The sequence below is a fragment of the Callorhinus ursinus genome, unplaced genomic scaffold, assembly GCF_003265705.2.
Source record: "Callorhinus ursinus isolate GAN/ISIS: 27379988/994484 unplaced genomic scaffold, GSC_fseal_2.0 scaffold8, whole genome shotgun sequence".
Lineage (NCBI taxonomy): Eukaryota > Metazoa > Chordata > Mammalia > Carnivora > Otariidae > Callorhinus > Callorhinus ursinus.
In genome coordinates this window covers 33969221-33994684 of record NW_027397070.1, presented here as the reverse complement: position 1 = coordinate 33994684, position 25464 = coordinate 33969221, and the positions used below count along the sequence as shown (strand labels likewise).

The 25464-nt window shown below is 36.2% G+C and overlaps 1 protein-coding gene across 3 annotated transcripts in view; it reads right to left on the bottom strand.

Moving 5' to 3' along the window:
- The window catches only part of PCNX4 (pecanex 4), a 36104-nt gene that overhangs the window by 2769 nt on the left and 7871 nt on the right, over positions 1-25464 (bottom strand). For all 3 annotated transcript variants that reach the window (XM_025869933.2, XM_025869934.2, XM_073895304.1), the window contains 8 exons: positions 20821-21000; positions 20219-20733; positions 19880-19980; positions 19640-19762; positions 14506-14866; positions 11852-11955; positions 6701-7737; positions 6124-6310 (listed from right to left, as the gene is read on the bottom strand). In XM_025869933.2, the coding sequence (XP_025725718.1) occupies positions 6124-6310; positions 6701-7737; positions 11852-11955; positions 14506-14866; positions 19640-19762; positions 19880-19980; positions 20219-20733; positions 20821-21000 (2608 nt within the window). The remainder of the gene's footprint in view (positions 1-6123; positions 6311-6700; positions 7738-11851; positions 11956-14505; positions 14867-19639; positions 19763-19879; positions 19981-20218; positions 20734-20820; positions 21001-25464) is intronic.

Here is a 25464-nt window from a genome sequence, read left to right as displayed (position 1 = left end):
TTTGAGATCATACAGATTCACTCCTATGTTCTCTTCTATGATTTTTATGGTGTTAGCTCTTATATTTAGGTCTTTGATTTATTTTGAGTTCATTTTTGTATATAGTATGAAGTAACAGCCTGCAGTTGGTTGAATGGTATCCCTCAAAGAAGATATATCTCAGCCTTAATCCATGGTATCTGTAAATCTTGTTTGAAATATGTCTTTGCAGATATAATTAAGAATCTTGAGATGAGATCATCCTGAATTTAGGTGGCCCTAAATACAGTGGTTGGTGTCCTTAGAAAGGGACAGGAGAACTGACATAGGGGGATATAGGAAAGGTGTCCATGTGAAGACAGAAACAGAGATTGGAGTTATGCTGTCACAAGCCAAGGAATACCAGGAGTCACCAGCAGCTGGAAGAGGCAAGATTCTCCCCTAAAGCCTCTGTACAGAGATTGGCCCTGCTGGCATCTTGATTTCAAGCTTTTGACCTCTAGAACTGTGAGAGAATAAATTTCTGTTGTTTTAAGCCACCCAGTTTGCAGTAATTTGTTGCAGCAGCTCTGAAAACTAATACAGGGTCCAATGACATCCTTTTGAATGTGGCTATCTGTCTCAACACCATTTGTTGAAAAGACTGTTCTTTCCCCTTAGAATGGTCTTGGCACCCTTGTTAAAATCAGTTGATCACAGCCACATGGGTTTATTTCTAGATTTTGATTCAATTTCCTTGATTTTTATCTCTATCTTTATGCTATTGCCATACTGTCTTAATTAGTTGGTTTGTACAAAGTTATGAAATTTGTGTTAGTCTGACAATTTTGTTTAAGATTGTTCTGTATAGGGGTGCCTTGGTGGCTCAGTCGTTATGTGTCTGCCTTCAGCTCAGGTCATGATCCCAGGGTCCTGGGATTGAGCCCGGCATCAGGCTCCCTGCTCCGCAGGAATCCTGCTTCTCCCTCTCCCTCTGCCCCTGCTTGTGTTCCCTCTCTCACTGTCTCTCTCAAAAAAATAAAATTTTAAAAAAAAAAAAAGATTGTTCTGTATATTCAGGGTCCTTTGAAATTCCATACGAATTTTAGAATCAGCTTGCAATGTCACAAAAAAGCCAGCTGAGATTCTGATAGGGATTGTACCAAATCTGTGAATCAACTGGGGAGTATTGTCATTGCATCATTTTGAGCCATGAACATGGGATGTTTTTTCATTTTATTAAATCTTAAATTACTCCTTTCAACGTTTTATAGTTTTCAGAGAACATGTTTCGTGCTTTTCTTGTTAAATTTCTTCCTAAGTATTATTAAGTAGAATTGTTTTCTTAACTTTGTTTTTAGATTGTTCATTCCTAGTGTATGGAAATACAATAGATTTTTTTATGTTTATCTTGTATCCTGTAACCATGCTGAACTTATTAAAGTTTTTTAAAGGATTCCTTAGATTTTCCTATATGCAAGATCAGAGATAATTTCACTTCTTCCTTTCTATCTTTTTTTTCTTGCTTAATTACCTTGGCTAGAATCTCTAATATGATGTTTAATAAAAATGGTGAATGAAATCCTTGTCTTATTACTGATCTTAAGGGAAGGATTCAGCTTTTCACCAATAAGTATGATGTTAACTGTGGGTTTTTCATAGATGCCTTTATCAAATTGAGGAAACTCCTTGCTATTCCTAGTTTAATTATTTTTAGTACGAAAGGGTATTGGATTTTGTCAAATGCTTTTTCTGTGTCTACTGAGATGATTACATGTTTTTTTTAATTCAATTGATATGGTATATTACATTAATTGATTTTTCGATGTTAAAGAAACCTTGAATTCCTGGGATAAATACCACTTGGTCATGGGGTATAATTCTTTTTGTATGTGGCTGGATTCAGCTTGCTATTATTTTGTTACAAATTTCTGCATCCACCTTGATAAAAGATATTAGTCTGTAGTTTTCTCTCCTTGTAATGTTTTTATAAGCTTTTGGTATCAGGGTAATACAGGCTTTAAAGAATGCATTGGTTAGTTGTTCCTTTTACTTCTTTTTTTTTTTTTTTTTGGAAAAGTTTATGAAGAACTGGTATTATTCTTTAAAATACTTGGGGCGGGGGGAGTGCCTGGGTGACTCAGTCATTAAGCGTCTGTCTTCGGCTCAGGTCATGATCCCAAGGTCCTGGGATAGAGCCTGGCATCAGTCTCCCTGCTCAGCAGGAAGCCTGCTTCTCCCTCTACCACTCCTCCTGCTTGTGTTCTCTCTCTCGCTGTCTCTCTGTGTCAAATAAATAAAATCTTAAAATAAAATAAAATAAAATACTTGGTAGAATTATGTAACAAAGCCATATAGTTTTCAGATTTTTTTTACAGTTAGTATTTTGATTACTAATTCAATCTCTTTAGTTGTTATAGATCTGGTCAGATTATCTATTTCTAATTGAGTCATTTTCGGTAGTTTGTATTTGTAGGGATTTTTAATATTTTATTTATTTATTCATGAGAGACAGAGGGAGAGAGAGAGGGAGAGAAGCAGAGGGAGAAGCAGGCTTCCCACTGAGCAGGGAGCCTGATGCGGGGCTTGATCCCAGCAGCCTGGGATCATGACCTGAGCGGAAGGTAGACGCTTAACGACTGAGCCACCCAGGCGCCCCTTCAGTTTGTTTTTTTATCCAGTCTGACAATCTCTGCCTTTCAACTGTTTATTCTTTTAATGTTGCTATTGATATAGCAGGATTTAAGTGTCATTTTCCTTTTGTCTTTTATATCTCATCTTTTTTTTTGTCCCTCTAGTCCTCTTTTACTGGTTTCTTTTGCGTTGAGTGTATATCTTCTAATAAAGAATTTTAATTTAATGATTTTTTTTACTTAAAATAAGTTATTTCCTCAGTGGTTGCTCTAGGGCTTGCCATAAATAACTTATCAGAATCAGCATTAGTTTACACTAATTCTGGTGAGATAAGAAACAATAATCCTGTATAATTCTATTCTCCTTTTGCCCCTTTTTGTGGTATTGTTATACATATTACATCTATAATGTTTCAAGCCTAATAATATATTATAATTATTTTACATACTTTTATGTCTTTTAAAGAAACTGAAAGGGAACAAGTATATATTTACTGCTTTTGCTACATTAACTTTTTATCATTTCTGGTTCTCCTTTATTCCTATGGATTCAAGTTATCATCTGGAATCATTTCTTTTGCTTAATACAGCTTTGTTTCCACTGACTTCCATTCTGCAATTATTGGCAAATATATCACATTTCTATATGATACAGGCCTAACAATACATTGATATAAGGGAGCATGATGCTTCCAGCTTTGGTCTTTCTCAAGATTGCTTTGGGTATTAGGGGTCTTTTGTGGTCCCATATAAATTTTAGGAGTCTGTTTATTTCTGTGAAAAATGCCACTGGAGTTTTGATAGGAATTGCAGTGAATCTGTAGACTGCTTTGGGTAGTATGCACATTTTAATAGTACTAATTCTTCCAATCCATCTTTCCATTTATTTGTGTCTTCTTCAATTTCTTGAATCAATGTCTTACAGTTTTCAATGTACAGGTCTTTCACTTCCTTGGTTAAACTTACTCCAAGGTATTTTATTTTTTTGATGTAATTGTAAATTGTTTTCTTAACTTCTTCTTCTAATAGCTTGGTATTGGTGTATAGAAACACAACAGATTTGTGTATAGGTGATTTTGTATCCTGTAACTTTTCTAAATTCGCTTATTATTTCTAAGTTTTTTGGTGGAGTACTTAGGACTTTTTATATATGATATGACATCTACAAATAGTAAGAGTTTTAATTCTTCCTTTCCAAATTGGATGACTTTATTTCTTTTTCTTGCCTAATTGCTGGAGCAGGACCTATAATACTATGTTGAATAAAAGTGGCAAAAGTGGCATCCTTGTCTTGTTCCTAATCATACAGGAAAAGCTTTCAGCTTTTCACCACTGAGTATGATGTTGGCTGTGGGCTGTCATATGTGACCTTATTATTGAGGTATTTTCCTTCTATATCCACTTTGTTTTCTTCTTTAAGCATGGTTTCTTTCTTTTTTTTTTTAAGATTTTATTTATTTATTTGACAGAGAGAGACACAGTGAGAGAGGGAACACAAGCAGGGGGAGTGGGAGAGGGAGAAGCGGGCTTCTTGCAGAACAGGGAGCCCCATGCGGGGCTCGATCCCAGGACGCCGGGACCATGCCACGTCCAAGGCAGATGCCCAACAAATGAGCCACCCAGGCGCCCCTAAGCATGGTTTCTTTAAGTCCTTTGAACATTTTTATAATGACTACTTTGAAATCTTTGTTAAACCTGACATCTAGTCACTCATAGGCAATTTTCCCTCCTGGTGTTTGGGTCTGACTTTCCTGTTTCTTTTTATGTCCTATAATTTGTGTTCAATACTGGACATTTTATATAACACCACCACAGTTCTGAGCATTGACCCCTGCCCTCCCCCACCCCAGGGCTTGTTATTTATTTGATTAGTTTAGTAAGCGGCTGGATGACTTTAGTGAAGTTAATCCCTACTTCCCCCACAAGTGTGAAGCCTTTGATTTTGGTTCCTCAGGGACTGCAGCCTTGTGAATGTCCATAGTTACCATGAGATGGCAGTGGTTTTAGCTGGGCTCTCTTCATCTATTAATTTCTCACCCAGCTGCTAAGCTCCAATGATTGCCAGGTGGTTGCTTTATGTTTTCAACAATGACCTGGGAAGTGAATTGTTTCACAGACTGTTCCAATTAAACGTGGGCACATTTTTTGACCCCAGGAGGGCTCTTCTCTACTGTTTCTTTCCCTGGTTCTATTTACATATTCAGCCTACAGTTTAGTTTATGTCTCTAACAAATTTACCAGTAGCCCCTTAATTACTCTTTACCACAAGCTCCATTGTTTTTGAGAGCATCTTAGGTGTCAATGTATTCACACTGTTGCAAGTAAAATAATTTCCTTTGGGAGACATTTAGAGTTCTCCCTCTGTTTTTAATGGTCTGCTTCCCCCCACTGGGCAAAATGTCTTAGCCAGAGCTCCGTATCTGGGGGTGAGACAATGGCATGCTTCTCTCCGAGAGACACCTCTGCTTTAGGAGGTAGAAGGGGAGCAATAACCACAGGTCTTCTTGGCTTGCCTCTCCCAGTGTGGAACCTCCATCTTCCAAGGAGGTAAGGGTGGCCAGGGCCCCATTATTCTCAGTGGCACCAAGTCCAGAGTAAAGCCTCTATCCAAAGAGATGGGTTGGCCAGAAAGGAATTCTCACCTCTTAAGGACACATACCCAGAACCCAGCCTCAGAACAGGTAGCTGGAGGTAAGATAAGAAATGTGAAGCCCTGACTCTCCCAGGAAAACAAGTCTTCCAACTAGGAGCTGAAGTGAGAGGAGACCCTTCTTGTTTAGATCAATCTGAGGAGTTTCTATCTTGTTGAGTTGGGAAGGAATAGTCTCTCACTATTCTTCCTGGGTTTTAGTTGAAACTTTTGAATAAATGTTTCTTCATTTGCATATGCCCTTAGGACCATTTCCAAGTCTCTAAATGGTTGTTTTTTAAAACCAACTTTCATTATTTTTGATGGGGAGCACATCTATGGAGCTGCAATGCCAGATATGAAACCTACAATGAGCATGTAACATTGAATCACATTGTGCACACCTGATGACAGTTTAAATGTAATGAGAACAGCTACTGATTTCTTTAAAAAAAAAAGTTATTCCCTATTTGGAGTCTCTGAATTTTCACAGGTCAGATTTGCTTCAGATAAAACACTGATATCAGCAAAAGGAATACTTTGACACTTATAATTTTTCTTCTAGGAGTCAAATCCAAAGTGATAATTCGTGACTCAAATTTGGCATAGGAATATAATCCATTCAGTCAAAGATGTTATAGAAAATTAAGTCTACTTGGTTATCTTATAGGTCAGTTACTGCACAATGGCTACACATTTTTAATTAGCGCATATTAGGTTTGCAAAAGTAAATAATCAGTTATTCTAGGATTGTACTCTGTTGGCCATAAAGTCACAAAACGCCTTAATGATATGATTAATATATCCATACCCAGAATGTTCTATCACTTACACTTAGTTCAAATACTTTAGTTCTTTAAGGTCAATATATGAAAATGTTTAAAAACACATTTTTAACCTTACCATATTAGGGTCATATCCCAGAGAAAACAAGTATGGTTTTTCTTGTAAAATTGCTTCCTTCCACTTTTCATCAGATACCAAACCAATGTACCAGTCAGTTTCATATTCTTCAAGGCAGTTAATCAGCTCTTTAAAGTCTTCTATTGGACCTAAGCTTGCTTTATCAATCATTAGTTTCAGAGTATACCTTGAAAATGAAGAAACAAAGAACTTTAGAATTTTTAATAAAATTTATAAGATCAACTTTATAGATGAAGTTTGTTCAACCGATATTTTTAAGACATTGCACTAAAATCATACATATTCCAGATAAAAAGATCAGGGAGAAATGATGGAGTGAAGTGAAAGTGAAGAAATCCAATAAGCCATATGAAAAAATAGGTTTTCCACATAAACAAAAAGGAAGTAGAAATTAAAATGTACTCCTGATATCACAGTACATACTAAGCATTTTTTTTTCATTTTTAGGAAAGTGATTATTTTCTAAAGTTAGAAATGAAGACGTATCTCCTTCTAGGTTAAAAAAAATCAGTATTTTTCTGTCAGTCATAGTTTATGTATAATCAAAATGAATTACCTGAAAGCTTTCAGTGCTAGCTGGAACAGTTCTGGCTTTTCTGTGAGCCAATCCAAGGCAAGAGACCAAGGCAAAACACCACTGTAAACTCTCAATATATGACCAGGACTGGGAACCATATTGTCTACTCCAAATAAACTAAAATAACAAGTCATTACTGCATGAACATAGAAGTCTTTTAAAACTTTGTCCTTTGCAATTTCTTCCAGTACATTTGAAGCATTTTGTTCTGAATGTAAACATTCCAACTGCCTTAAAACAAATTGGTACCACTCTTCTGGAAATAATGAGCTCATCTCCCTCATTTTGGAATTAGGCAAACAGTTAGATGTCCACTCTTCAGGTAAGCTTAACAAATGAGAATGAGAACAACTGAATTCCATGAGAGGGATATATGCCACATCTTTTTGTTTTCCTTTGTCAACAACAGGGTATCCCAATATAACTGACTCGTAAAGACTGTTTTCAGGAACTGTGCCTATAGAATGATCACCAACCCCCTGTGATTCTACTGATCCTGGAATAGGCAAATTTATACCTGATACAACTTTTAATTGATTTTTTTCTTCTTTTCCTTTTCTGATAGTTGGCTCAACCCCAAAAACATTATCATCAGACCAATCATCCAAAATTTCTGAATTTAAACTATCTGTGTCTTCTGGGGATTGGGTTTGTGGTGAAGCATTCAAAGCAGGCAGGATTGTTAGAGATTCTTTCCCTTTATTTTCAGTTTTGCGAACAACCTCCTGCACGCTGGGCTTTCTGGAACAGTACTGGACGAGTATCCACACAAGTACTTTAATAAGGTCACCTTTAAATTCTTTTAAATTATCATGAGAATCAATTATGCCAGATAGAACGTTCCTGGCATCAGAATAGAGTTTTACTGGCAAAACAGTACAGGGTGTCAAGACATTTCCAAAGTGTTCATTAATAGAACATATTCTTGAATATTCTTGTTCAAAGGCACTTTGAAAAACTTCATCAACTCTTTGAGCTTCAGCAGTATGACAAGATGTCTCTTGCAATTCTAACCCCTAAAGAAGAAATAAGAAGTACTTGAGCTTATGATCACTTATTACACAGAGAAAAGCAACTACTTTTGTATATGCCCATGGGTTGGATTCTCATAATGAAAATATGGAAAGTGCAAAAAAATTTCTTTAACTGAAGAGCTACACCTTTACTCAAACTTATTGGCACTTTAACACATTTGGTGCTGCACACAGAGATGAAAAATTATGCTATCTTAAAAGAAATTATAGACATGCCACTAGAAATTGGCAAAACAATTTAATTGGCTATGACCATAATTTTGAAAGACTCTATGTATAGTGAAGGTTGAATCACACTTACAAAAAACTTTTAAGATTTATTTATTTGACAGAGACAGAGGGACAGAAAGTGAGAGACCACAAGCAGGGAGGGTGGCAGAGGGAGAGGGAGAAGCAGGCTCCCCGCTTAGCAGGGAGCCTGATGCAAGGCCTGATCCCAGGACCCTGAGATCATGACCCCAGCTGAAGGCAGATACTTAACTGACTGAGCCACTCAGGTGCCCCCCAAAACTGTTTTAAATATAAAATTTTTTTGGAGGGTAAAGGCAAAATTGGAATTATATAGCATACACAGTAGTTTTGTATCCTACTTTATATGACAGCATTATTCTAATGTATGGATATGCCATAATTTATTCAATCATTTTCCTGTTCCAGTTTTTTAATTATAATAACATTATCATCATACAGATTTATGTATTTATGTGTTTGGTTACTGTCTGTCTCCTCCAACTATAATGTAAATCCCATAAAGCAGCTCTCTTTTGGTTGCTACTATGTCTGCAGTGCCTAAACCAGTACTTGACACAGTACTGGTATGCAACAAATATATGTTGATAGAATGAATACCATGAATGTGTTTTTATTTTTTAAAGATTTATCCATTTATTTGAGGGGGGCAGGCGTAGGAGAGGGAGAGAGTCCCAAGCAGACTCTGTGCCCAGTGCGGACCGCAATGTGCAGCTCAATCCCATGACCCTGAGATCATGACCCAAGATGAAACCAAGAGTCTGGGGTGCCTGGGTGGCTCAGCTGGTTAAGCGACTGCCTTCGGCTTGGGTCATGATCCTGGAGTCCCGGGATCGAGTCCCACATTGGGCTTCCTGCTCAGCGGGGAGTCTGCTTCTCCCTCTGACCCTCTTCCCTCTCATGCTTTCTATCTCTCATTCTCTCTCTGAAATAAATAAAATCTTAAAAAAAAAAAAAAAAGAAACCAAGAGTCTGATACGCTACTGACTGCATCACCCAGGCACCCCTGAATGTGTTTTTATGTGAATTTTAAACACATTTTTATTACTTCTTTATGAGGAATCACTTGAAGAGGATGTATCCAATCACTGTTTACTATTATTATTGCTATCATTGTTTACTTATTTATATATTTTTACAAAATTACCAGTGTCTTTAATAAAACACAATGCTGTCAGGTTGTATTAGGATCCAGAGAAAGAACATGGAGTGTAAACATCAGAAGCCATTTTTAAATCATGGCTTTCTTTACCAGGTGTTTGCACACAATCTTGAGTAGATCACTTATCCTGAGATTCCTTTTCTCTTTCAAAGAAAACTAATCCTAGCACATAGGGTTGTGAAGATTTAAGTAATAAAAGTGCTTTGTTGGGGTGCCTGGGTGGCTCAGTCAGTTAAGTATCGGACTCTTGATTTTGACTCAGGTCATGATTCCAGGGTTGTGAGATCAAGCCCCACATCCGGCTCTGCACTGAGCATGGAGCCTGCTTCACATTCTCTCTCTACCTCTCCCTCTGCCCCTCCCCCCTCACAATCTCTCTCTAAACATAAATAAATAAATAAATGAATAATTTCTTAAAAAGTGCTTTGTAAACTTTAAAGCACATAACATATAAATGTTGGTAAGATGGTACTGCTAAGCCACCTTGTGTCCAAAAAAATGAAAAGAAAAAAGGACTGCCATCAAAAAGTGTATTCTTACACATATAATAGAGCACAAAAGATCAATAAAGGATCCACTTTATTAGGCATTATAAAACATACCATTTTAAAAATAGAGCCTAAATGAAGTAATGAAAATGCCCTCAATATTTTTTAAACATTTTTTTTTATGCCCTCAATATTTTGTATGAGATTTTGCCTTCTCTCACTTATACAGGTTAGACTAGGTTCTCAAACTTTAGGTGAGTCAGAATCACTGGAGGGTAGTTAAAACCTAGGTTGCTGGGCCCTCCTCTAGTTTCTGATTCAGAAGGTCTGAAGTGGTACCCAAGATTGTCCATTTCTAATAAGCTCCAGGAGATGTTAATATTCCTAATCTGGAGAACTGAATTTTGAGAACCACTGGGCTAAAGAAAAAGCTTATTAGTCACCAGTAATTTTATCCCATCTGTGCTAAGACAAAAAAATTCATTCATTCACCACTATTCATTCAACAAATATTTATCAAGGGCCTATTATGTGCCAGACAAGGGGCTTGGGATATATCTCTTCAAACAGAGATCCCTGCTGTTGTGACAATTACATTATGGAGTAAAGGGACACAGACAATCAACAATGAAAATAAATAAATTATATAGTTTGTTAGAAGGTATAAGTGCTAGAAAAATAGAAAAAGTAAAGCAAGCCAAGGGGTTCTGGGAGTGCCAGAACAGGAGTAGAAATACAATTTTAAATAGGCTAGCAATAGCAGATCTCACTGAGGTGACATTTGAGCAAAGACTTGAAGGTGGCAAGGGAGTTAGCTGTGTGGTTATGTAGGAAGAGCATTCCAGGTAGAAAGAACAGCCAGTAGGCTGGAGCAGAGTGAGAGGATTCAAGTAGCAGATGAGGCCAAGAGGAAATAGAGAGCCTGACCATTTAGGGCCTTGGCTTTTACTCTGAATTAAAAAGAGATCCATTGTAGGGTTTTGAGTAGAGAAGTGACATGAAATGAGTAAGATACTAAAGATTACTCTAGTTGAGAACAGACTATAGGGAGGCACAGGTAGAAAGAAGCAGGAAGACCAATTAGGCGGTATTGCAATTACCCAGGGAAGAGATAAAGATAGCTAACAGTAGGGTGGTGAGGAGTGGTGGGATACAGGATATGGCTTAAAGACAGGGCCAACAGCATTTCTTGTTGGACTGCCTATGGGGTATGAAGGTCAACAGGAGGGAACTATCACGGCACTAAAGCCCAAATGTTTTGGGGCTGAGCAACCAGAAGGATGGAGTTGTCACCAAGGACTGCTAGGCTCTGGGGTAGTCTGATGTTAAGAGGTCAAGGAAAAAAAGGAGCGCCTGGGTGGCTCAGTCGGTTAAGCGTCTGCCTTGGGCTCAGGTCATGATCCCAGGGTCCTGGGACTGAGCCCCGATTCTAGCTCCCTGCTCAGCGGGGTGGCTGCTTCTCCTTCTCCCTCTCCCCCTTTTTCGTGCTCTCTAATAAATAAAATCTTAAAGAAAAAAAAGGAGGTCAAGGAAAAGAGAAGGACCCATGAAAGGAGACTGACAAGGACTAACCCATGAAACAAGCTAAAAGAAGGCACTGTGTCAAATGCTGCAGACAGGTCAAGCAAGACCAGGTCTGAGAACTGATCATTGGATTTAGCAATGTGATAGCCATTAGAGACGCTGACAAGAGTAGTTTTGGTACAGTAATAGGTAACAGGGTCAAAAACAGAGTAAGTTGAAGAGAAAATAAGAGAAATGAAATTTGAGATTTGATTATAAGCAATTCTATTAAGGCACCTTGCTTTAAAAAGAGGAGAAAGACATGGTGTAGCAGGTAGGGTAGTAAGGATCAGAAGAGGTTTTTTATTAAGTTGAAAATGCTTATGTGATATAGGAGGGAAAAAATATTACTGAGTCATACTTTTGAGATGCGCAACTAGATAAGGTTATAAAGAACAAGCCTGGACAGAAAGGGGGCAGGTACATTTTGTTACTATGCTCTATTATACAATCAACACTAGTCCACCTATCAATATGTGCATACTGAAATACACTTTAAAAATCCCTAGGTGTTTTCACAGGTAATTAATTGATACTCTTAAGTTGAGCTATTAAGTGTATGATGTGTCTGTAACAGGTAAAATTGTACACGTGTGCTATGAAAATACTAGAGAGGTTTCAAATGTATATTGACCTTAATGTTAATACAGCAGTAAGTATAACCACATTCTAGAATCATTATCCATATTAAACGATCCTGAAAACGGCCCAAGTAATGAGACCCAGGTAAGAGGAGACCTAAAACAAATTAGAAAAAAAAAAAATTAAGTAATATTCAAGCTTGTTTTATTCTGCCATGTGAATCTTCAAAACTGGTAAGATACTTGGAACTGATTCATAGCTCCTTTTATTCTCTATGTCAAGAATACAAACAATTATTCATTGCGTATCGGGGGCATTAAATTAAGCTCTTTACAGGAATAGGAACAGTTAAAAGAGAAAATCTATAGGTAATACTACATAAAAATTCAAGGATATATTTTCCAGAGAAACAACAAATTAGAACCTTCTATGTAAAATACTAAATACAGTAGGAAAAGTATAAAAGTACTAAATGTAAAAAATGTATAAAAGCCAACTTCAAATTATTTATTTAAAGCATTTTGGACATTTTTTATAAACACGCAAAGTATTGTGTACTAAAAATCCACATAAAATGCTACTACCACACTATACAAAAACTTTAAAAAATTAGTTTTCTCTCAACATTACATCTCTGAGATCTGCGCATGTTGGCTGCAAATAGCTCAAGTCACTCATACCTACAGTTGAGAATTCACTGTATGAATATAGCTAAATTTGAATATTCATTTCTTGTTAATAAACACATTCCATATATTGCCAATTTTTTTTCTGTTTTACATAATACTGCAGGGATTACCTTTGTGCAAGTCTGCTTATACAACATGCTGTACAGTAAAGAGTTAACATAGCAGAACTGACTGCTACCCTTTAGAAGTCCTGCTTGCAAAGTTGGTTGATGGCTGGCATCTGGGAACTTGCATTTCGGGAGAATTCTCACCACCCTTCCTGATAAAAGTTTCATTGTGTCTAAAGAGTTTGTACAAACAATACAGTTTATACTGTATTGTATAAACTGCTTTCCTTCTGGGAGACTGGTATCTTGGTACACGCTAGGCAGAGGGTGCCTACGTGACCATGCCCTAGGCACTGAGTCTCAAATAAACTTCCCTGGTAGCCACCATATCACACATGTTGTGACAATGTGTGGCTGGGGAATTAAGCATGTTCTGTGTGATTCCATCGGGAGAGGACATCTGGAAGTTTGCAGCGTTTTACCCCACGTAATTTTTCTCTTCATTGATTTTGTTCTGCATCCTTTCACTATAATAAATCGTAGCCATGAGTACAAATATATATTGAGCTCTGTAAGTCCTCTTAGTGAATCATCAAACCTGGATATGGGCTTGGGGGACCCCAAAACACATGTGCAAAAGTTTCTCTAGAATTAGAATCTAATTAGAATTATGGAATCTAAAACTGAATCCCTAAGCCATGGAATACATACACCTTTACTATAGACTATTAGTTTACTCTTCAAGGTGGTTATACGAATTTATATTCCGTTCCAGCTGGGTGTGAAAAGTTCCTGTTCCTCATACCTAGCCAATACTTGGTAATGTCAGACTTTTACATTTCTGCCAACCAGATGTGTGTGAAATGTTATCTCATTGTTTTTTTCCCCCCAGGGATACTTCATAACACACTTCTTGGCTGAGTGTAATTGATTTGATAATAAAGTATAATTTCTACCTCAGGTATATTACTTTAGATGTGAGTCAAACCTCACAGGTATTTTTACAAGTGACACAGTATTATATAATAAACATTAATTAGAACTGGATGAAAAGATTAAAAGTGTAGAGTATTTTCTATGAGAAAGAAAAATGATTATTCATTAAAAAATTTGTACTACAAAGTTGTTCCTAAATTACCTCACATATTTAGATAACAAACAGATAATTAGAAAAGTTCAATCCAAGTAAGCATATCATTAAAATTCTAATTTGAAATTGCTATTCTACCTGGAATCAGTTTGCCAAGATGTCACTGGGTATTTCTAAAACAAGTTTCAAGGGCTAACGCATATGGTAGGAGACAACACACTACTGTCATCAGCTTGGGCATTATTTAAAACCAACCTCGAGAAGTACAATATAGTTGAATTTGTAGTTAGCATCCAATGAAAGCATTAACTTATAAAATTAGTTCATCCTCATAAAAAAAAAATTTTCTTGCTGATACTTGCATAGTACTTCACTTTGGGAGGCTACTGATCACTGACCATAGCTTTTGTTATCTTGCCCTGTACCCTTGTCAGACTGCTTACATTGCTATATTGTAACTAATAAGATACGAACAAACTCCCTTAAGCCCTTCAATCTGATATTATATAAAGCTAGTTTTTACTGTTTATGGACCTAAGCCATTGCATCTACTTGCAGTGAACTCACTATAAATTCATGGAAATTTGGAGAGATAAGGTGTTTTCATGGTTCAGTGGTGGAACTATAACCTGATTTTATTCAAGAAAATCTTCTTTAAAAAATGTCAAATCACCTTAATGAAACTTCCCCTTACTATTTTTAGGACTTTATTTACCTCAAAATAAGGAGCAAGAGAGATACTTCTATTTCATAGTCCTTCTGCCATCTATCAAGGTATTAGAATCTATATAATGGTTGGATCAAAAGAATTCTGCATATTCACTTTTTTGTATTTTAAATGTATTAGTGAGGATTTTTGAAGCACAACCCATTTACTTACCTAAACTCCCACCAGCCATTGCAGCCTGCAGTGCGGTGGTCAGACTTGGGACCATGTGGGCGTAGTACACTGTGTCTGCACACACGCAGGCTGTGGTGCCCACTGCACCTGGCCAAATCCGAACAGGTCGGGGAAAGCCCACCAAGAACAAAGGAAGGGAGAAGAGGGGGAGTAAGGGAGAGGAGAGCAGGGTAGAGAAAATGATGAAGACCAGCACGAATGGAGAGAAGACAATGTTGAGTATACATAAAGTGGTGGTTGACTTTCGACGTTTTTTCTCAGTCAACGATGCCAAAAGTATGGTCACAGCAAACTGCAGCTTAGAGATGAACTGAATCAGACGATCACGCATGATACCAACCTGTAGAGATGTAAAAATGATTCTTTTTATTTTGAAAGACTTCATGAATTTTTTTTTTTTAAGATTTATTTATTTGACAGAGAGAGACACAGTGAGAGAGGAAACGCAAGCAGGGGGAGTGGGAGAGGGAGAAGCAGGCTGCCCGCGGAGCAGGAAGCCCAATGTGGGACTCGATCCCAGGACCCCGGGACCATGACCTGAGCTGAAGGCAGACACTTAACGACTGAGCCACCCAGGTGCCCCAAGACTTCATGAATTTTCAAGATCATATAAGGAAAACTGTATAATTTTATTATTGCTGCAATATTTTTGAGGAAATAGCCCTTATATGAGATTCTTTGTTATAGTTTTCTCCAACCTCACAAGTAATAAATGAGTCTACATTTTTAAAAGTCTGGGCTCTCTTAGAAAAAAAGTAATACCAAAGAGAACCAACAGAGTACTAGGATATCTTAAGGCTGACTAACTTTTGCATTATGTGCTTGTTAGGTCATGAGAACCAGAAGTGGTAAATAGTTAACTATCCTTAATTCATCCTTATTTTAGAAAGTATTTTATAGATTAAGAAACAGAGGTCATAAGACAAATCTTAATAGACTGAAATCATATAAGTATGTTCATATATATCATGCAAAGTATGTTCTTTAACCAAAACAGAATTAAATCAACAATAGAATAAAAAATAATAAAGGAATCTTGAAATTAAAAGACACATTGCTGGGGTGCCTGGCTGGCTCAGTTGGTAGAGCATCTTGGGGTTGTAAGTTTGAGCTCCATGTTAGGTGTAGAGATTACTTAAAAATAAAATCTTACCAAAAAAGAAATTAAAAAACACATTGCTAAATAACCAATGGGTCAAAGAAGACATCACACAAAAAAATGAGAAAACATTCTGAGATGAATGAAACAAAAACACAACATACCAAAACTTGTGATTCAGCTAAAACAGTGCTCAGAGGGCAATTTATAGCTAGCTTTAAATGCCTATATAGAAAAAAGATCTTAAATCAATAACCTAATCTTCCACCTTAGGAAATCAGAAAAACTAGAAAACAAAGCACAAACTGTACCTCAAATACGCAGAAGGAAGGAAATAATAAAGATTAGGGCAGAAATTAATAAAATAGAGAATATAAAAACAATAGAGAAAATCAATGAAACCAAAAGCTAGTTTTTTTGAGATCAATAAAATGGAGAAACCTTTAGCTACAATGACCAAGAATAAAACAGAGAAGACTCAAATTACTAAAGTCAGGAATGAAAGAGATAACTTTATACCACCAGTCTTAACAGAAAAAAATTAGAAGGGTTATAAGAGAATAATATGAACTGTATGCTGATAAATTTGATCACTTAGATGAAACCAACAAGTTCCTTGAAAAACATAAAGCAACTCAAGAATAGAAAAACTAAACAGACCTGTAAAAAGAAACTGAATTTGTAATTTAAAAGCTACTCACAGAGAAAAGCTGAGGCCCAGATGGCTTCCATATTACAAAATACTACATAACACAAAATATTTAAGGTACATACGAAATATGATCAAACATTTAAGAATAATTAATATGAAATTCCTCACTCATTTTATGAGGTCAGTGCTATTTTTATATCTAAACCAAAGACATGACAAGAAAAGAAAGCTACAGATACATATAAATATCAACCACACAAAAATACCAGCCAGTCAAATCTTGTATCATATAAGCAGGATTATACACCATGACCAAATGGGATTTAGTTCTAGAATGCAAGGTTGGTTTAACAACCTGAAATCAACGTATTATACCATGTTAACAGATTAAAGGACAAAAACCACATGACCATTTCAATAGACACAGAAAATACATCACACAAAATCCAACACTCTTCATGATAAAAAGGCTAACCAGAAACATAAGGGAACTTCCTCAACCTGATAAAGAACATCTACAATAGGGACACCTGGGTGGCTCAGTCGGTTAAGCCTCTGCCTTTGGCTCAGGTCATGATCCCAGGGTCCTGGGATCGAGTCCCACATTGGGCTCCCTGCTCAGGGGGGAACATGCTTCTCTCTCTGCCTGCTGCTCCCCCAGCTTGTGCTCTCTCTCTCTGACAAATACATAAATAAAAAATCTTCTTAAAAAAAAAAAGAACATCTTGGTTCTTTGAATGGATAAAGAAGATGTGGTATACATATACAATGGAATATTATGCAGCCATCAAAAGGAATGAAATCTTGCCATTTGCAACGATGTGGATGGAACTGGAGAGTGTTATGCTGAGTGAAATAAGTCAATCAGAGAAAGACATGTATCATATGACCTCACTGATAGGAGGAATTCTTAATCTCAGGAAACAAACTGAGGGTTGCTGGAGTGGTGGGGGGTGGGAGGGATGGGGTGGCTGGGTGATAGACATTGGGGAGGGTATGTGCTATGGTGAGCACTGTGAATTGTGCAAGACTGTTGAATCACAGATCTGTACCTCTGAAACAAATAATATATGTTAAAAAAAGAAGAAGAAGAAGAAGATAGCAGGAGGGGAAGAATGAAGGGGGGGTAAATCGGAGGGGGAGATGAACCATGAGAGACAATGGACTCTGAAAAACAAACCGAGGGTTCTAAGGGGGGGGTGTGGGAGGATGGGTTAGCCTGGTGACGGGTATTAGGGAGGGCATGTTCTGCATGGAACACTGGGTGTTATATGCAAACAATGAATCATGGAACACTACCTCAAAAACTAATGATGTAATGTATGGTGATTAACATAACATAATAATAAAAAAATAAAGAGAGACAGCCTCATTAAAAAAGAAAAAAACATCTACAATAGCTGATATCATATCTAACGGTAAAAGACTGACATCAACTTAATGGAGAAAGACTGACTGCTTTCCTTTAAGATGTCCACTCTTCTACTCAGCATTATACTGGAGGTTCAGGCCAGGGCAAGTAGGTAAGAAAAAGAGAGGAAAGACATCTAGATTGAAAAGGAAGAAATAAAAATATCTCTACTATCTCTAATTTGCAGATGATGTGATCTTATACACAGAATGTCTTAAAAAAAATCTACTAACAATCACCAGAACTAATAGAAGTGAGGTTTTAGGACACAAGATTAATATTTTAAAAAATTAATTGTATTCTATACTCTAGCAATAAACAAGCCAAAAACTGAATTAAGAAAACAATTCCATTTATAATATCAAAAAGGATAATATACTTAGGAAAAATTTAATAAAAGCGTAGACTTGTAACACTGAAAACTACAAAACATTTGAAATAAAGATCTTAAAAAAATATAAAGACATGTCATATTGATGGATAGGAAGAATTAATATTTTTAAGATGGCAATACTCCCCAAATTGATCTACACATTTGAGGTAATCTCTATCAAAGTTTCAGATGCCTTCTTGCAAAAACTTAAAAGCTGAAACTAATATTTACATTGTAATATAAGGGCACTGAAAGAGTCAAAACAATCTTAAAAAAGAAGAACAAAGTTGGAAGACTCATACTTCCCGATTTCAAAACCTACTACAAAGTATAGTAATAAAGATAGGATAGTACTGGCATAAGGACAGACATATAGATAAATGGAAAAGAACTGAGAGTCCAGAAATAAACTCTCACATCTGTCATTTGATTTTTGAGCAGGGTGCCAAGAAAAGTCATCAAGGGAAGGGTAGTTCTTTCAATAAATGGTGTTGGGACCACTGTATATCCATATATAAAAGAACGGATTTGGAACCCTACCTCATATCATATACAAAAATAAACTCAAAATAGATCATAGACCCAAATGTAGGAGTTACAGTTTTAACTGTAAAACTCTTAGAAGAAAACACAGTAAATCTTTATGATTTTGGAATAGACAGTATTTATTAGACATGACCCCAACAATTCAAGCAGTGAAAGAAAAAAGAGATAAATTGAACTTCAGCAAAATTAAAAACTGTTTTTGCTTCAAAGGACATTATCAAGAAGGAGAAAGACAGCCTACAGAATGGGAGAAAATTTTTGTTTATCATATATGTGTCAAGGAACTTGTATCCAGAATATATAAAGAACTCTTAAACTCAACAATAAAAGGGCAAGCCACATAAAATGGACAAAGGATCTGAATAGACATTTCTCCAACAAACATACACAAATGGCCAATAAATTTATGAAAAGATGCATAATTAGCATTTAAGGAATGCAAATCAAAATTACAATGAGATAGCAGTTCACACCCACCAGAATGAGTATAATGAAAAAGTTAGATAATAACAAGTATTGGTATGGATGTAGAGAAATCCTCAGACATTGTTGGTGGGAATGTAAAATGGTACAATCACTTTGGAAAAATGTTTGGCAGTACCTTGAGGTGTTAACATAGACTTACTATGAACTGAAATTCCAGTCCTAGGTAGATATAGTTAAGAGAAATGAAAACATATGTCCAAAAAAACAAATGTCAAAAACATGTACACAAATGTTCATAGCAGCATTATTCATAATAGTCAAAGAGTAAAAACAACCTAAAAACCCATCATCTGATAAATAAATCAACCAGAGAAACCAAAAATATATTAATGGTTGCTGGGGCTGGAGTGGGGGGTGGGTGGGATGGAGAGTGGAAACAGGGAAGGACATTGATGTGCATAAGGTTTCTTTGGGGGATGTTGAAAATGGTCTAAAATTAAACTGTGGTGATGGCAGTAAAATTCTGTCTACTACTGAACTGTGTAAGTGGATGATTTTATGGTATGTGAAATACATCTCAAGAAAGCTAATAAAACATATGCTTACCAGTAAGAGTCTGATTCCTGTATCCAGGCTTCTGTTCCACCACACATCTGTACTAGAGATCAACAAGTGTACTACTGATACAATGACTGTCTCCAATAAAGCATTTTCTGTATTCTGCCACACCTGCAGTACACAAATTATCAGGTAGAATTTGACAAATTTAAGTAAACTATTAGGATAAGCAAAACTGCAATTAAACTTAGCAATACAAAAATACTATTAAGTGCTTATTAGGATTACCATTCTAAAAGCTCTCGTGAATCCAATGGAAACAGACACAGAGTGGAGCCCCTGTAAGGAACTGTCCAATGAAAGAAATGCAATCATAGCAAAGGGTGACACTAGGACAAACACAAAAAATAGACAAATTTAAGGCAAAGTAACCTCTTCTACCATATTTTACCTTGGCTAAAATGATTTTTATGAGCACATTTAAGCAGTTAACTGAAAAAACTAATAAACAAACCAAAACATACAAGAGTAAATGCCTGTATGCTGTACACTGCAAAAACATGGGAATTCAATAGTTTTACATACTTCCTAAATAAAACACAAAGTTAGCAGATTTTATGTTCTTACCTAGATTTAGCAAAATCCGTCTGACAACACCAATCTTCACAAGCCTTGTTTGCTTCTCTAAGAATAAAGTCACAGTTTGCACATCCTTTGGATAGAAAGGGTTTCGGAAAATTCCAAAGATACAGACACTTTGAATTTCTCTAAGTATCCACAGTATGATAAGCAGTATCATCAAAACATAGCCAACGATAGCCTGAGGACTGTTTTTGGAAATCTGTGAGAAACCAGCAAAATGATGCAGCAAACTAGTTTCTATGAGAGCCAAGACTAATATGATGATGTAGAAAAGGCATTCCTTCCAAGTAAAATGTTTTTCTGAATCACTGGGTAAAGGCTTAGATTTGGTTCCAACTCTGTGTCTAGTCACACTGTGTTTGAAGGCAAGACCCATGTCACTTAGGTTAAGACTCAGTAAGAACCCAAGTCCCGTCATGAAAAGAACCACACCAACAGTGCTGGGAATGAAATAAGATGTTACAGCTGTTCCAGCAGAAATGATGAACATTAGTAATAACCTGCAGAGAAAAAGAAAGATTTGCTCAAAAAGGAAAATTGCACTTTAAGAATAAGTTATGCAGAACTTTAATATTTAAAATAATTACCGTAGGCGCGTTGACATAGATGAGCCTCCAAGGCCAAACTCTAAAACTTGCTCCATTGCCCATAAGAAAAGTGCATCAGGTGGGGGCAGAGTCCCGAGTGCCCACAGAAAGGGTAGAAATATAAACAAGATGTGTAAAATCTGATTCACTTGTTCTAGAGCTGGTATATTTACCATAAACCTGTAAGAAAAAGGAAATATTTTAATCATTCCAAATAATATTCAGAAGAGTATCTTCCCAGGAAAAACAAAACAACACATGCAACCCACTCCCTGAAACAAAGGAACATTTACAAAAAGATCCTAGGCCCAAACTGCAAAAGATCAACATTTATAAATTGTGACCATTGTCCTTCCCCCTTATCAGCAACTACCCCTACTCAAATGAGATGAGCACTTAGAGAATATGTGGATTCAAATGTGGAAAGAAGGAAGTACTTAAAAGCAATTTACTGAATAAAATTGAATTTAGGGATTTGTAAAACTGAACTGAGCTCAGAGTAAAAATATTTCACCCTAATTGTCTAAACTACATTGGCTGAAATTCTACCAATGATTCTTGAAAGTTTAAAATTTTCTAATTTAAAATTATAAGTGACTCTGGGAAAGCCACAGCCTTCTTGGTGTTCTTACTATTAGTAGCTAGCAAAGAGACCTCTTCTTGTTCCCCTACTATATCCTCCCCTTGCCCATACTGTCTTAACCCCAGGTCCCAGAATTTGAAGTCAGTATAATTCATATCAGAAATAAGCAACATTAGGTTATGAATGTGTCTCTGTGGGTTAGCCTGGGAACTTAACTAGCCATTTATAATATTGTTTTTATTTTATATAAATAATGGTATGGATTTGAGAATACAAACCTGTAAAATACAATCTCGTAAATTAGAGATGGCTTTTATAAAGTGGAAAAATTGGTTCTTGGTATAGCACTTACCAGTTAAATATAATATTAGATGGTTTTAAATAATTTAATAAAAACATAAAGCATAGAAGAATAAGCACTATCAATATATTACTAATTTTTTTGGAATAAAGCTGACCACACACTTTGGAAACCAGTAATGTCCTAATACTTACAATGTTCCAAAGATAACTTGCAAAAGAGAAAACTAAATCTCAAAACTTGTAACATAATTATACTTGAATACCTGAGCTGTTAGGAATCAAAGTCAAGGAGAAGGCACCTCCTGTAATAATTATCCACTTAAGTGTATGTTAACAGCCCAGAAGCAAATGTAGAGCAACTATGGATATAATAATGACATAATGTGTCTGCTCGTATAGATATCAGGACCATGTCAGCTAATGTGCTGTCTCATAATGTATGTCCTTCAAAATTTTATAAGCAGAGAATTAATGAATACAAGGTTAACATGGTGATGCTAAGTTAGAGGACAATATTTTTTGTAAAGTAGTTTTAAAATACATTTCATTCTGGGAAGAAAATACTCAAGTATCAAAAAGGAAAATCAAACCACACACAGTAAACTGCAGGAAGGTCAAGGAAAACATGCAGATCTTAGTTATTTTTGTTAAAGACTGTTAACATTTCTCTTTCTAATATATTCAAGGATAGTATAATTTGTGTAAAAATAATGTATACTCAAGAAATATTTTACCCAAATTCGATTAAACCTCCCCAAATCTTTTTGTTCTTAAGTAAAGACATAGAAAATCTACATATATACAAGAATATCACACACAAATACAAGCCTATGTAATTTAAGCAACCAAACATTTTGATCACTTTCTTGTATGACTCAGACTCAAATAATATGATTATTGTGGTTAAGTCTTTTATATGGAAAATACATTTGAATTCTATTTCTGATAATGTAACATGAATTTTCTAGGGCAAAATATCTAAGCTCTCAAGAAAAAAACTTTGTTTGAGTCTAACAACCATAAAAACACTCCAAATTCTGTATACTCACTAAGATCCACATGCCCAGAAAAAAAGATGTTTATTGTGGCTAAGATGACATAAATATGCACCATTCATTGAAACAATTCCTGAGAGTCTATGAACTAATAAGCACTTATAGGTTTAACACCTGTCTTTAATAAAAATGCACAGAAAAGTCATTTAAAATTCTTAACACACAAGTGTACTGGGTAAAATAAAGAATGGGGAAAGAGAAATTATTATACTGTGAGGCTTGTCTCTTCAACTTTTACATTCTCTGAAATAAAATTAAGACACAATTTGATATATTTGACAACTGTTCAAACTTAAACAGTGCATACATTTCACATATTATTTGCAGTATCATACCTACTATATAAAGATCATCTTGATTATTTTGTTGACCAAATTTTTTTTAATTTAAATTCAACTGGCCAACATATAGTACATCATAAGTCAAGTGGGAGGTAATTGTTCTGCACAAACATGTCATCTTTTTCTATAAAAATAGATTTGGGCTTGCTTTTGTCTTCTCCTTTTAGTTGAAAAAAAAAACCTCTTTGTAATGATCAAACTGTAAACATTAAAACTGTATATTAAATTCAAGTAGAATCAGTAAAAAAATATTAATGTTCTTTCATTTAGAAATGAATAATGCAGAAAGTCAAGGTAACCAAATTATAAATTAACAGATGTTTTTAAAATTAAAGAACCTAGGGCATCATTTTAAATGCAAAGGTGTATTACAGCAGGTATATAATTTCTGATTTCAAAAATAGCACAGTGAGACAGTAACTCAAGAATCTAAATTCTGAAAATAATCTTACAAACTTAAATCTTTTAGAAGGGGATGAATGTGTGTGTATATATATAATTGAAAATCAAATTTACTAACTTTTCAAAATCAAGTATTTAACTGTAGTATATTTTACAACTAGTAAATGGTAGCGGTACTAACAAATCCATTATAAAAGAATTTCCTATAAACTAATTCTCCCCTTACAGATTTGATTAGGTGAAGAACAACAAGGATATTATAGTGTCCTCTGGTCCATAAATGTAGCACAACTAGAAAAGATTAAGATTTAAGGAATAGCAAATAGCCCCTTAAGAATATGGGCACCCAGGGGCGCCTGGGTGGCTCAAATGTTAAGTGTCTGCCTTTGGCTTGGGTCATGATCCCAGGGTCCTGGGATTGAGCCCCACATCGGGACTCCCTGCTCAGCGGGAAGCCTGCTTCTCCCTCTCCCACTCCCCCAACTGTGTTCCCTCTCTTGCTGTGTCTCTGTCAAATAAATAAATAAAATCTTAAAAAAAAAAAATAGGTCAGTTTCAGTACAAAAACTGGCCAAGTATTTTTAAATGTCTTATTTTAGGCTGCCATAACAAAATAACAAAGACCAGGTGGCTTAAACAATAGAAATTTATTTCTCATAGTTCTAGAGGTAGGAAGATCAAAGTGCCACCATGGTTGGGTCTGGTGAGAACACTCTTCAAGGCTTGCAGACAGCCAACTTCTCACTGCATCCTCACATGGTGGAGAAAGAGAGAGATCAAACTCTCTGGTCTCTCTTCTTATAAGGGCACCAATCCCATTAGAATAGGATCACCCTGATGACCCACCTACCTCTCAAAGACCCCCATCTCCAAATACCATCACATTGGGGATTAGGGCTTCAACATATGATTTTGAGGGGGCACATACATTTATTCCTTAACATTCTACCCCAGTCTCCCAAATTCATGTTCTTCTTACATGCAAAATACATGCATCCCATCCCAACAGTCTTAACAAATTCCAGCATCAACTTTAAAGTCCAGTTTATCTAACTACCATCTAAATCAGATATAGGTGACACTCGAGGTACACCGAATCCTGAGGCAAAATCCCTCTCCAGCTGTGAACCTGTGAAATCAGATAATTTATGTGCTTCCAAAATAAAATGGTCGAGCAGCCCCAGAATGGACATTCTTATTCCAGAAGGGAGAAACAGGAAAGAAGGAAGGGGTGACATGCTACAAAGAGGTCCAAAATGTAGCAAGGCAAATTCCATTAGATCCCAAGGCTGGGAAAGAATCCTCTTTGGTTTCATACTCTGCCCTCCAGGCCTCCAGGGTAATAACAATCACCCAAACAGCTCTAGGTGGGGGTCCCACCCCCAAGGCTCTGTAGAGCAGCACCAGCCCCAAGTCTTCCAGATTTTAATTTGTTGAAACCAAGGAAGTAGTCCTGACAATCTCTGAGTCACTTTTGGGGTCATTTTTCCTGTCAAATCTAAAGTCTAACAGCCTTGGTTCATTTCATCTTGTCTCTGACCCTTTTCGTTGAAATTGGCAGTATTTTTCATCATACAACCCCATAAACTATTTAGTGGTAGTCCAGTCACACTCTTGGTGCTCACTTCAGAACATGCCTTCTCATTTTTTTTCAATATGAATAGGTCAAAAATGTTCGAAACCTTCAAGTTCTGGTTCATATTTGCTTACCAATTCCTTCTTCAATTCATCTCTCCTTTCGTATAAGCAGTCAGGAGGAATCAAGCTGTTCTTTGAACCACTTGCTTAGAAATCTCCTCAGCTCTATATCCAATTACATCACTCCCAAGTTCTACTTTCCACAAACCATTAGAAAGTGGTTCAGCCAAGTTTTGTGCCACTTGATAACAAGAATCACCTTTCCTCCAGTTTTCAATAACAGGTTCTCATTTCTAAGACCTCACCAGAAATGCCTTTAAGT